The following is a 12,264-nucleotide window of genomic DNA, read 5'->3' as shown; positions in this document are numbered from 1 at the left end:
TCCGACCGCTGATCTTTTGGGATGTTGATCCGGGGTCCTCCCGACATAGGATCTCATATCAAGGACACGGAAAGGCGTCCAAGGGTAGATGTTGAGGGAGAGCGAAAGCGCTCAAGGAGACTACAGTCTGATCCATCATTGTCTGCAAGTACTGGAATAGACCAGACACTTGGAGGATTGGACATCTTTGCTTTTAAATCTCCATCAACCTAGTGTGTCTGACTTTGCCCTATATGTGGGCGATTTCTTGGCTGCTACATCCGTTGGTTTCGCTTCTTTTCCACCCTCCTTGCTTCCACTAAGCAGATAGTCTAGTTTAGTCTATCAATTTTCTTGATCTTTAGGCGAGAGCTGATATTAGGAGAATTGCCACGATATTAATTGATGTGATATGATCATCTCGACGGTTCAACCCCGAGAGAGCCTGCTTACGGTTTCTATTCTGCTGTTCGACCTCAGAGAGGAGTAGAATGATTGACCTGAACGGCTCGGTTCCTCCAGCCTCTCGCTCAGTTTGTTGATTTGTTTATTCTTGTGAAATTCCTTTTTCTTCTGGCTCCGGGGCCTTTTCTTGGTGTCTCGTGATCGCATCATTATTCCTGTCACTCTTTTATCCCTCTTGCGTTGAGATTTTGATTTTCCTTATCTTCATTGCGTCGCCTCGCTGTCGCTATCAGTTGCCCGCCATGTTTCGAGCCCGTCGCTATCGAGTCTCGCTGGTATTTGCAGTCATCTTCGTGCTGATCTTCGTTCATTTCTCCCGATCCCGCGATACATCCGCAAGTACCGTGAGGATCCCCGCGCCTGTCGATCAGCCCAAGACGTACCCTCAGAGTCCACCCCCTGTTGCTCCCAACAACAAAGAACCCATCGCACCCGAATCTTCCACCTCCCATCAGCCCACCTCCGAGTCAGTTTCTACCCCGGCTGAGCAAGTCGAGAAGCCCGCTGCTCCCGACTCGAAACCCCCGCAGGGTCTTGAATCCCATGTGCATGGCCAAGCATCGTCCAAGGATGGTTCGGTCGCCGGTCAGACCAAAACAGCATCCAGTGACAATGGATCTGTCAAGGGAGACGGTTTAGAAGTACCCCTATCCGGATTGGACTATCACGGCCACGCACGGGTCGAGGTGGACCTTCCCGAAACGAATCGACCTACCGTGCACTGGAAGCAGGTGCAAGAACATTACCCTCTGTCGCCCGAAGACCTCATCAAATTGCCAACCGGTAAATCCAAGGCACTGCCCAGAGTGCAGGCTGTTTTTAGAGATGAGACGACCTCCGACAAGATACAGCGGGTGCAGCGGTTGTCGACTATCAAGGCGTCCTTTGAACATGCCTGGAATGGATACAAGACGTCTGCGATGGGACATGACGAGATCAAACCTCTGCGGGGCGGGTTTAGAGACCCGTTCATGGGATGGGCAGCCACGCTGGTGGATTCCTTGGATACTCTTTGGATCATGGACCTCAAGGACGAGTTCGCCATTGCCGTTGATCAGGTGAAGAAGATCGACTTCACCACTAGCAAGAGGGACGAGATTCCTGTATTTGAAACGGTCATCCGCTATCTTGGAGGATTGCTCGGCGCTTATGATATTTCGGGTCACAAATACGACGTACTCCTCGAAAAAGCCGTTGAGCTGGCGGACATCGTGATGGGTGCTTTTGATACGCCTAATCGCATGCCGACCATGTTTTACAAATGGACCCCGTAAGGCCTCACTTTGCGATCGTCCAAGTGTATTAAAGACTGACTGATAGGTGAAACGACAGACACGATGCCGCTAAACCTCATCTAGCTGATTTTGACACGACCCTTGCGGAAATAGGCTCGCTCTCTGTCGAGTTCACTCGATTGGCACAATTGACTAAGCAAGACAAGTACTACGATGCCATTGCACGGATCACCAACGAGCTCGAGAAACTGCAGGGTCAAACCATGCTCCCTGGTCTGTGGCCGCTCAAAATTGATGCTTCTGGTTGCAGGACTGCCCCCTCACAGCTCAATTCCGAGGTCCCTCGCAATGATGTGGTGGATACCGAGACGTCTGCCTTATCGCCTGCACCTCTGCATTCGCCCGCATTCTCCTCTGCAGCTCCCTCCGCATCTCCCTCCGCATCTTCTTCCGCGCCTCCCTTACCTTCCTCCACGCATACACCTTCGCTAGCGCAAAACGAACGGCCGTTGCCAACAGACGCGCAAAGCTACGCCAAATTCTTTAATCGGCGCGATGGCGGTAGCTTACATATCGACGCGGAGCCGGCGAACTATGACGGCGCCCCGAATGAAGGCGCGAATTCTGCAGTTTCTGGTAACTCTGGTGATAAGCCCTGCACAGGAGGTCTTGCCACGCCGCCCTCCTCGAAACACAAGTTCGGGCTGGGGGCCCGCGGCGATTCAACCTATGAGTACCTTCCCAAGGAGTACATGATCTTGGGCGGTCTCAACGAGCAATACCCCGCAATGTACAAGAAAGCCATGAACACAACGCGCGAACATCTCCTCTTCCAGCCCATGGTTAAAGACGAGCGTGATATCCGATTTTTGAGCACCATGACCCTGAAGCACCCTATAGCGGAACAGGTCCCTGACAGTGTCTCTGTGGCCTACGAGGGAACTCATCTGGGCTGCTTTGCGGGTGGAATGTTTGCTCTTGGTGCCAAACTATTTGGTATTGAGGGGGATCTGGAGCTCGCTGCTAAACTGACCAATGCGTGTATTTGGGCTTATGGGGTCACCAAAACGGGCATCATGCCCGAACACTTCTTGCTAGTTCCCTGCGAAAAGGGTGGGCCGTGTGTCTGGAACGAGACCAAGTACTGGAATGCACTTGACCCTAACGAAGAACAGCGGATCGCGGACGCAGAAAAAGCCATCGAGCAGAAATCGAAAGACAGCGACTCGACGAAGCGATCTACTACAAGCGGGATTCGTAGGCGTGACTCATCTGGAAAATGGCACGTCATCGCTGATTCCGCAACTACGGACGACCTGATCAACCATGACGAAGAGGAACTCAAGAAGCAAGATGCCAAGGATAAAGCTGTCCCTCATGAAGTATATGTCACCCAGCGAATCATGAACGAACGCCTACCGCCAGGCGTTACTCGTATTCTGAACCGCGCATACCTCCTTCGTCCGGAGGCCATCGAGTCCGTGTTCTACATGTTCCGCATAACAGGCGACAACTACTGGCGAGAAAAGGGCTGGGAGATGTTCCAAGCTGTGTCCAAGTACACGCGCACCGAAATCGCACATTCTGCCATCAACGATGTCACCCTTGAAAAGTCCAAGATGCGGGATACCATGGAGTCATTCTGGCTTGCCGAGACGCTGAAGTACTTCTACCTTCTCTTTGCTGACCCGAGCGTGGTCAGTCTTGACGACTATGTTCTGTAAGTGCTCGCCAGCAACTCTTGCTAGAGGCATAACTAACTCTTCTCGTAGCAACACCGAAGCTCATCCCTTGAAACGTCCGGCCTATTGACGGCCTTTCCTTTTTCCTTTTTAGGGTATATATTTCCCTTCATATGAATTCTTTTCTTTTTTTTTTTTGATGTAGAAATATCGATACCATCTCCAAAGTACATGACATGACATTTTCTTTCCAGTGGCCGGCTTGCCACGCCAGGTTATGTCTTCTTCTTCGTTCATTACCGTTATTGCACCAATTTAATGTTTGACTTAATGTGTACATATATGGCTGGAAGACTTGCCAAATGAAAGCGATCACGACTCATTATGAGCGTGGTGCCTCCGATACCCGGTCTACGAGAAAAGGATGGAGGAAATGACAATTGAAGTAGCCGTAATGAGCCTGAATTATCAGCCTCATTCATACCCCTGAAGTGGAAGCCTTCTCATCAAAAGCCGTACATCGTAAGATATTCTGCGCTCTGCATACCATGAAGTACAGTAAAGCACGTCGGCAAAGATAGCGGTGGATCGCCGCAAATCCCCCGCCGCCCGCCTTGTTCGCTTTGCCTTGGCCACATTCGTCGTCATCAACATTATCGCTTGGTACCCCAGTTTCCCCTCGTGGTTTCCAGCCTCCTCGCACGGAGCAGCCCTCCCAACCAGAGGTTTCCGGGCACGAGACGGGATGAGTGCAGAGAGACGACTAGTCCGACGACGACGACGATCGAGCTGTGGGAAATGGAGTTTGAGGTCTCCCTGGAGAACGAGCAGCAGTTCTGGGACGGTGAGTTTGTTTGGTTGGCTGGTTGGTCCATAACCAGAGATTCTACCTATTTCCTCATGCTTTACTTTGCACTCCTTGTCCCAGGGAGTTGTTCAGTCGTGTCTAATGTGTTTGTTTGGTAGAACTCCAAGAGATTGTTTCCACTCCTTGCAGCACAGAGGACCTCATCGATAATGCGCTCCGGTCTTATTTGAGCTTGGCTACCAAGTACAAAGGTGGGAGATTGTTCTTTAATCTTGACGGCAGCATGGATTGAAAATGAGCTTACATGATTTCTCCGATCTGATGGAAAGCTGACTTGAATTTGGCCATTGCAGATGAATACCTCAACTCGCCGATCGAGGTCTCGCGCTGCTCGTATAAATTACTCGCATCGAGTATCTTTACCGCCCATGCGGGCTACGTTCGAAGACAGATGATATATGGCTTATTACAGGTATGCGCTGGATGGTTTCCGTCCTTCCAAGGGCTTCATGTCCCTTTGTTCTGTCTTACAGTCGGGCCCGCTGACGGTTTATGACGTTTTACAGGAGGATGATCCGGACACGCTACATCTGATCGTTTCGTTCCTTCTGTTCGATGGCCGGCAGCATGAGGAGTCCTTTCGGATGATGAATGAGGAGGGCTCATTCCCGCGATTGCTGGAGCTCTTGCAAGTCTACAAAATAAAGGATGGGGAGAATCAGGCTGCGCTTCATCGCATGCTGATGGACTTGCTGTATGAAATGTCGAGAATCCAACGGATAAGAATTGAGGATCTTGGTGGGTGTTTCAGGTGGCTTTGCTGTTTAGAGCAGTCCGCTAATAGGCAACGCATTCTGGCTAGTACTTGTCGACGATGACTTTATCAAGGGACTCTTTGAGATTATCGAAGATTTCTCCTACGATGCCAGCGACCCTTACCATTATCCTGTGATTCGCGTTCTGGTGAGAGTTTGCTTGATTTGGCCCTACAGGTTTGGAGTATCTTACTGACCCGAACGGTAGTTGGTTTTCAACGAGCAGTTCATGATCTCAGCGCATGATCCTGTGGACGATAAATCGTCGACTCCGTTGACCAATAAGGTCATCAAGGTCTTAGCCATGCATGGGAATCTCTATAAGACATTCGGCGAGAACATCATTCTCCTCATCAACAGAGAAGGTACCAACCTCCGAGACACTCCTCTATCATGACGAATTCTCTAACAGCTCCAAGCGGAAACCTCTCTTCAGCTTCTTACACTCAAGCTTCTGTACCTCATATTTACAACCCCTAGCACCTATGAATACTTCTACACCAATGACCTTCATGTCCTGGTTGACATTCTCATTCGAAATCTTCTGGACTTGCCTGAAGAGGCGTGCGCCCTACGACATACATACCTCCGCGTTCTCTACCCATTGCTCGCTCACACGCAGCTGAAGTATCCTCCCCACTACAAGCGCGAAGAACTCAAGAAAGTGCTCAATATTTTGGGCCGGGGCCAGCTATCGAGCAGGGAGGGCGATCTCGAGAGGATATTGCACTTTGAGGAAGTCGACGAAACCACGAGGAGATTAGTCCTCCGATGCGCGACAGTCGAGTGGTTGCGAGACGAGGAAGCTGAGTCACACAGGGAGAGCGTTGCCTCGTTTGACTCCGCGACCGATACCGTCCAGACGGACGCGGAGTCTGGTACTCCCACCAGCACGGAAGGCAGTTCGCCTGGGGCTCTATCACCCACCCGGCTTGGTGGATCGGACTCTCCCATGCCAGACGCGCATCGCAAGCCGAGCGCGGTGCAGCGCCTCGGAATGGACTTAGAGTTAGCTTCATGCTCGACTATCAGCGTGCAGGAAGTTGCCAGCCAGCACGAGAAACCCGGTGTCATCACCCCTAGTCGCAATTCCGCGCAGCCCACAGGGAATGCTTCAGCTACGGACGTTATGAGGGCGACCATCAAACCCAAAATCAAGCCAGAGCCCCCCAAATCCCGACGTCGGCGCGGGAGACACATCGCCGAGGAGGAAGACAATCCCGATAAAATCCCCGAGGATGCAGCATCAGCGGCATCGAGTCCAGTCATGGCTTCCACATCTGTCACTCCTCCAGTCGATCGCAGAAACTCCACAAGCATGTCCGGTCTCGCTCCCCCGGTCCCCGCACACTTGCGTCGCTCTGCATCAAATCCTCCTCCAGCCCTGCCGCCCCCTCGACGTTCGACTCACCCGGCCGTTCAGGCCCATCCTCTTTCTGGCAGCTGCAGCCCTCTAAACAGCAGTCCTCTGAGCGTCCCCTCTGTCGGCAAACACGGCCAGAAACCTGAGCCACCGAAGGCACGGCGCTGGGCGAGAGGAAAGCACGCACATGGTGACTCCGCGGACAGGTCCGGGAAGGATCTGCCAATGAACGGTGAAATCTTACCCGAGTCGTCGGCTGAATCGAACGGTGCTGAACGTGTTTGTGAGACAGTGAGTGTGGAGGAGGCGGTTCAAAAGGTGTCGCTGGAGTCTTGACCATTTCGAGCAACGAATCTACGTACAAAGCATACTCTTTTGCATGGCGTGTCAGTGCACAGAGATACCTTTTTGTTTTTGTTATCCTTACACATACCCATTAAGCGGAGGAGGCTGCCGTCTAGGCTAGCCAAGGCTTCGACGGTCAGTACGATTCAATTTAGCATTCCATAACTCATTATATGACTCTGCTATTCAGTATGTACCGGAAATGTACATGACAAGAAAGGAGAGAAGTATCCATAATCGCAGATCAAAGCATCAATCAGATTGAACCATGAACTCATCAAGTCAATACCAAACCCCACGCCATGCGCATGCAACGCTATGCAAAGCCATGTAATGTGCCCATGCAGTGCAACGTAACGCAGATAGAAACACCATCAGCTAATCCTCCCGCAAGAGCAAAGCAACATAGCACAGCGCAGCGCAGTGTAGAACGCTGGAAAGCTCGACCGACCCCTGCCCTTACTCCCGCTCCCGCTCCCGCTCCCACCCACTATCCTGAATCCCCCAGAACCGCTCCGCGCCAAAGGTCCAGGCATTATCCGACTTCCACAAGTCATCGAACGCAGTGAAGAGGACAAAGTCGGGATCGTCCGCAAACGCCCGCCTCAGACTCGCAATGGCTTTCTTCTGGTTCTCCGGCGACGGCACCGCCCGCCCATTCGGCTGGCCCGCATGAGGCCACCCGGACTCCGTAATCACTGTTTTCTTCCCGCCCGCCGCGGCGGAGATGCGACGCGCCTTATCGATCGCGTACTCGCCCGCGTTCTCGGGGAGCTGGTTGTTGTCGAAGAAGGCGTGGCAGTTGGCGGCGCAGTAGTCAGACGCGGCGCAGAGTTCCGGGTGCTGCAGCAGCACCGAGAAGGTGTCGACTGTTACCACGGGGCCCTGGTACCCTGCGTCGCGGAGGATGGTGCGGGCGGTGTTGACGGCGTTGGCGACGTCGCTGGGGTTGTTCTGGCCCTTGTTGACGAGCTCGTTGCCGATGGCGATGGTGTGGAAGACGGACCAGTCCCCGCCTGCGGCGTCGCGGATGTAGTGCAGGCTATCTGGGAAGTCTTGGAGGTCGAACACGCCTGCGAAGACTTTCAGGCCGTGCTGTCTGGCTGCTTGGGTGACGAGCTTGGTCTGGTCGCAGTCGATGCCGTAGATGCGGATGAAGGCGTGGTGGCGCAGGTGCTCGATGTCCTGGTTTATCTGGTCGAAGGTCTTGCAGGTGCCGTAGCTGGTGTAAGGCGAATAGGAGATGCCGAAGCGAGGGCGTGAGTTTGTGTTCAGGTCGGGCACTTCGATGGGGAGATTGGGGAGGAGATTGTCGGGGAGGATATCACCGGTGTTTGGGAGCAGAGGCAGCTCGGTGGGCGTCTGTCTCGATGTCAGTTGTAGTTTCAGGCAGGTTATACAGCGGATCAATTGCAGGTAACACATACGTTCTTGGAGATCGTAGTAGGGGTCTGGTGGGTATGCTCAATACTGATTGTGTGTCCAGCGCGATCGACCCAGATGATAACTTGCTCCTTGGGATTGATGTCGTGCTCGGCATTGCGACGATGGCCAACTGATATGGTATCTACTAGTCAGCAATGTCTTCGACTCTCAAAGGTGTGTTGCTTTGAAAATATATTACCATGAGGGTGCGCTGCGGACTGGTAGGCCAACAACAGCGCCAGAAGGTTGACCTTGAATCTCATTGCGACGGTCAATCACAGTCCTCGCGTTGAATCTCCCTCAGCACAATCCAAGAGACAGTAGAGCCGAAGAGAATGATATAGTCAGTCAGATTAATGAAGGAGTAGAGATTGTGAGGCCAGGCCCGGACTTGTGGGCTTAAATACCCTGGCTATAGATGCACATTCACTGCCAGAGAGTCAGTTATAGAACCATCAAAGGCGTAGTGAACTAAAATCCACTTACTCGAGATCTTTAGAGGTGAAATTCATCATGAACTCAGTAATCAGTGAAGGCATACTCTTAAGTAGGAGTGCTTCACTTGCTCTCTGCGGAATGAAGGGCCCATACCTTACCAAACCCCTCAGACAAAAGGAATGTGCAAGGACCTTGATTCGATCGCATGTTCCTCAGGGGCTGTAACTGCAAGACAGGAGCATGACCGACATGCTCCGCCTTGATTCCACTTCATAGGGTTGTCGAACCTCTTGCGAAAAACGAAAGGTAGTCTTATTGTCTCAACCAGTATCAAGGGAGACTTCCTGGCTTAACCCTTCGACACTCATTCCCTGACCAGTACGGCGGCATAGATAAACATCATTAAGTTTTGATCATCAAAACGTTCAGGGGTGAGCTCAATGGATACAGCTGTGCAATTATTCGATTACACTTAGTGATATCAAGAAGGCCAAGAAGGAACAACTATAACGAGGTCGTACAATGGGGATTCTTTATGATCCTGAGGCATCCATCTTGACCGACTTAGGATGCGACCAAAACTCCCATCTGTTCATTCCCTCGGGTACACTTGACTGCCATCAGTAAGGTATGATGCTAGTCCAATCCTCTGTATCGAATTTTGGACCTTGTTACTGAGTCAAGCCTGAGACAGCAAAATGCCAAGAACTTTGCTCTCGCCAAGGCGTCCAATGGTATTGGACGAACCTCGACCTTAGGTCCTCGCCCATAACAGGACAGGTGGATTGAAGTGAACGACATGGGTATTGTATCAGAAGGTAAATCGTACTTCCGCTGTGACCTGCTCCAGAAAATCTTTTCTCCATAAATCAGAGATCATGAAGGGCGAAGGTCGAGACATTGGATATCGAGGTGAGGTCTTGGATGAGTGCTGGTCTTCCATAGTACATTGCCCCTGACGCTCTCATGGTTCCCCATCGGCGCTTCCTAATTATCCAATCGTCGCATTGCCGGTTCATGATGATGGAGCCCCTCGCGCATGGGATATCTAGGGAAAACGGCCATCTCCGTTCCTAGATAGGTAACAGCCCTGCGGAGTGTATCTGCCATGATCGCCCAAAGCAGCAAAGCTATCACAATGGGCCCCTAATTCGACCCGCCACGATCCCAACTCGTAGTCAATTCGGGGAAATTCCCTCAATTCATGTTATGTTGCATCTCTCCTTCGGTTTATCCTCGGTTGTCTCAGTCACAGCGTCAGTCAATGGCTGAGAGCCAGAGCGGTTTCTCCCTGCTGGTGAAAATCTACTTATACTCTTGGCATGCTTTTGGAGCCCTGTTACGCCCATGTGCTTTTGCCCAAGTAGGCATAGCAACCGGGGAAACCCCAACAGTGCGTTTCGATGCATTGGTTTCGAGCGATGCGACGTGCATGCACTAAAGATCACGAACATGCCGCTTGTCGGGATGCCGCATTGCCAAGCAAACAGCGTACCCCCGAGGTACGGAGTACATGAATGTGCTGGATCGCTCAAGCCTTTTGATGGACAGAAGCTGCTGCCCAGCTGTGAGTGAGCTCCCAAATAACATATGTTTGTGTGTGAGTTGCTAATTTTCGCAAAGCATGTGCGAAGGGAAGATCATCGACAATGGTGGAAAGAGAAACTCCCAACTACCCAAGGGGCGTTTAACTAGAGAATGACGTTGGCTGCTCGACTTTCGAGCCTAATGCATCTACTGAACCGACGGGCTCATCCAAGTCAAACCCCTGCATCATACCGCCATAACCGTGTGGCCCGTTCGACAAGCCTCGGAGATCTCGACGCCTCATACTACAGCGTAGTTGGCCAAGCCGTAGACGTAATAGGTCTCGGTCAAGGTCCAGAAGTCCCAAATTACCTCCACCCTTGATCTGAGTGTCGACTTATCGACACGAAGTCGCCAAAGCCATGTCTGCTAGGTGCGCGGTCAGAAAGTCCTAGAGCCTCCCTCATCAATAGCGCTCAAGCTCATATGGTTCAGGGAAACCATGCATGTGAGTCACCTTCGGAGAATGATCTATTGTGCTTGGGGACCATGAAGCCACGGGAGATTGTTAAGGTAAGTCATGATGAACTAAAACTTCTCACATCCATGCTAGATCCATTGTCTTGTATTCTCATCCCAGTTCAGGTTACATCGTTGGAGTCGGCCTGTCCGAATGGCAAGATCGCGGACATAGATGGCCATGGCTCTCTGGAGTATCAACCCATGATGGACTAAACTTCTCACGTTCATGTGGATGCATTGTCCTGCATTCTCATGCCCGTCTCAAGTTACATCGTCGGAGTCGGCCTGTCCGAATGGCAAGATCGCGGACATGGCTGATCACGACTCTTTGGAATATCGTCCCATGATGGGCGTTTCTCGCTCCCCGACGCATCTACACACTCCACATCACCGACGGAGACATTTCAATCTTTTGCATTGGACAAGGACGTGTGCAGGGCTATAAGTATCCCCTTCCGTCCTCCGTCTCTGCGGGAGAATTCATCGCAATCATTCCTTCTGATTTCTATTTGCCAGTACTGAAACACAAAATCCAGCAGTGGTTCCTCTCTATCACAAAATGCGGTTCTCTATTCTTATTCCACTTTTCCTCTCAGCGACTCCTTTCGCTGCTGCCGGCTGGTGGCTGCAGGCTTTCACTGGTGAAAACTGCAGCGGACAAGAGGTGGGCAGTTGGGTTACTGACGAGAGGCACCCTCAGTGTGAAGAGTTTGATTCTCTGGTTCCGATCAAGTCGGTCAGAGGTGACGCCGGTGCTGATGGTGTCCTTCAAGTCTTCAACAAGGGATGTGACGTCGCATACAGAGAATCAGTGTACCTTCGAAACGAGTGTAGCAATGCAGGCTCCTGGGGAGAGTGGAAGGCTTTTCGGGTAAGGCTAAATCTATGAACCCTAGCTCTGTCAGGAAAACGCATACAAGCAGACGAGAATGTGAACAGAAGCTGATAGAGTATCTCGCTGCAGGTTTCTTATTAAAGGGCTATCGCTTTCTCTTCTGAGAAGACAAACCCAGCGATCAATGAAGGGATCTTACTTGGGTTGAATATTACTGGACATGCAATCTGAATTTTTTCAAAGCCCTTCGGTTTCCTTCGAGTCGTGCGGGTCAACCTTTGGTCCCTGTGTCGTACAGTTAGTCGACATTGATTTACTATGCCTCAGATGTCAATTAGGACGGACTATCATACATGAGAACGATGATGGCTTTTCCATCACATAGGCTCGTGAAGAGAGCAATCGATAGAGGCTTCGGCGTAAAATCTCAGTTAAACACGGATTACTGTAGGCAATTTCTTTTCACCATCTTAAATCATCAATCCTGCCTGAATTAGCATTTTTGACACGGTCTACTTCTTCATATTCTCCTTATCTTGAACTATCAGGATCTATCCATATTGAGTGGATGCCATTTTGTTCCCTTGTATTAAAAGCATTAAGTCTAAAACTACTGAGAGTGAACACACAGCATGGCCTAATTATAAACAATTGAGAAAGCAGTTGTCCATACACCAGAGGTGCAATTATGTCTGCTCCCCACGCATGAGGTTGATGGGAAAATGGCCCGGCTTGTTCCAAACTGCTTCGCTGGAATGAGGTCGATGGCTGCTGCACGCTTTCATCATGATGGTGTATTGTACACAAAGATAAAAAGTAGGAGCG

At 51.2% G+C, this 12,264-nt stretch overlaps 3 protein-coding genes across 3 annotated transcripts; 2 read left to right on the top strand and 1 right to left on the bottom strand.

Moving 5' to 3' along the window:
• Positions 1-686: 686 nt before the first annotated feature.
• Positions 687-3,403, top strand: Aud_004145 (class I alpha-mannosidase 1A; the record flags this gene model as incomplete). The annotated part of the gene is made up of 2 exons (XM_043289086.1): positions 687-1,714; positions 1,777-3,403. The coding sequence occupies 2 exons, from the start codon at positions 687-689 to the stop codon at positions 3,401-3,403; spliced, it is 2,655 nt and encodes an 884-aa protein (XP_043145021.1).
• Positions 3,404-4,159: 756 nt separating this feature from the next.
• On the top strand, positions 4,160-6,683 carry Aud_004144 (uncharacterized protein; the record flags this gene model as incomplete). Its single annotated transcript, XM_043289085.1, has 7 exons — positions 4,160-4,205; positions 4,328-4,420; positions 4,523-4,641; positions 4,736-4,967; positions 5,032-5,132; positions 5,193-5,349; positions 5,404-6,683. 7 exons carry the CDS (start codon positions 4,160-4,162, stop codon positions 6,681-6,683), a joined length of 2,028 nt encoding a protein of 675 aa, XP_043145020.1.
• Positions 6,684-7,151: 468 nt separating this feature from the next.
• scw4 (putative cell wall glucanase (Scw4)) lies at positions 7,152-8,380 on the bottom strand (the record flags this gene model as incomplete). The annotated part of the gene is made up of 3 exons (XM_043289084.1): positions 7,152-8,054; positions 8,120-8,247; positions 8,317-8,380. 3 exons carry the CDS (start codon positions 8,378-8,380, stop codon positions 7,152-7,154), a joined length of 1,095 nt encoding a protein of 364 aa, XP_043145019.1.
• Between the last annotated feature and the right edge of the window lie 3,884 nt (positions 8,381-12,264).

The sequence above is a fragment of the Aspergillus udagawae genome (genome assembly GCF_001078395.1).
Source record: "Aspergillus udagawae IFM 46973 DNA, scaffold_3, whole genome shotgun sequence".
Classification (NCBI taxonomy): domain Eukaryota; kingdom Fungi; phylum Ascomycota; class Eurotiomycetes; order Eurotiales; family Aspergillaceae; genus Aspergillus; species Aspergillus udagawae.
The sequence above is the reverse complement of the archived record's forward strand: the minus strand, read 5'-3'. Positions and strand labels throughout refer to the sequence as shown.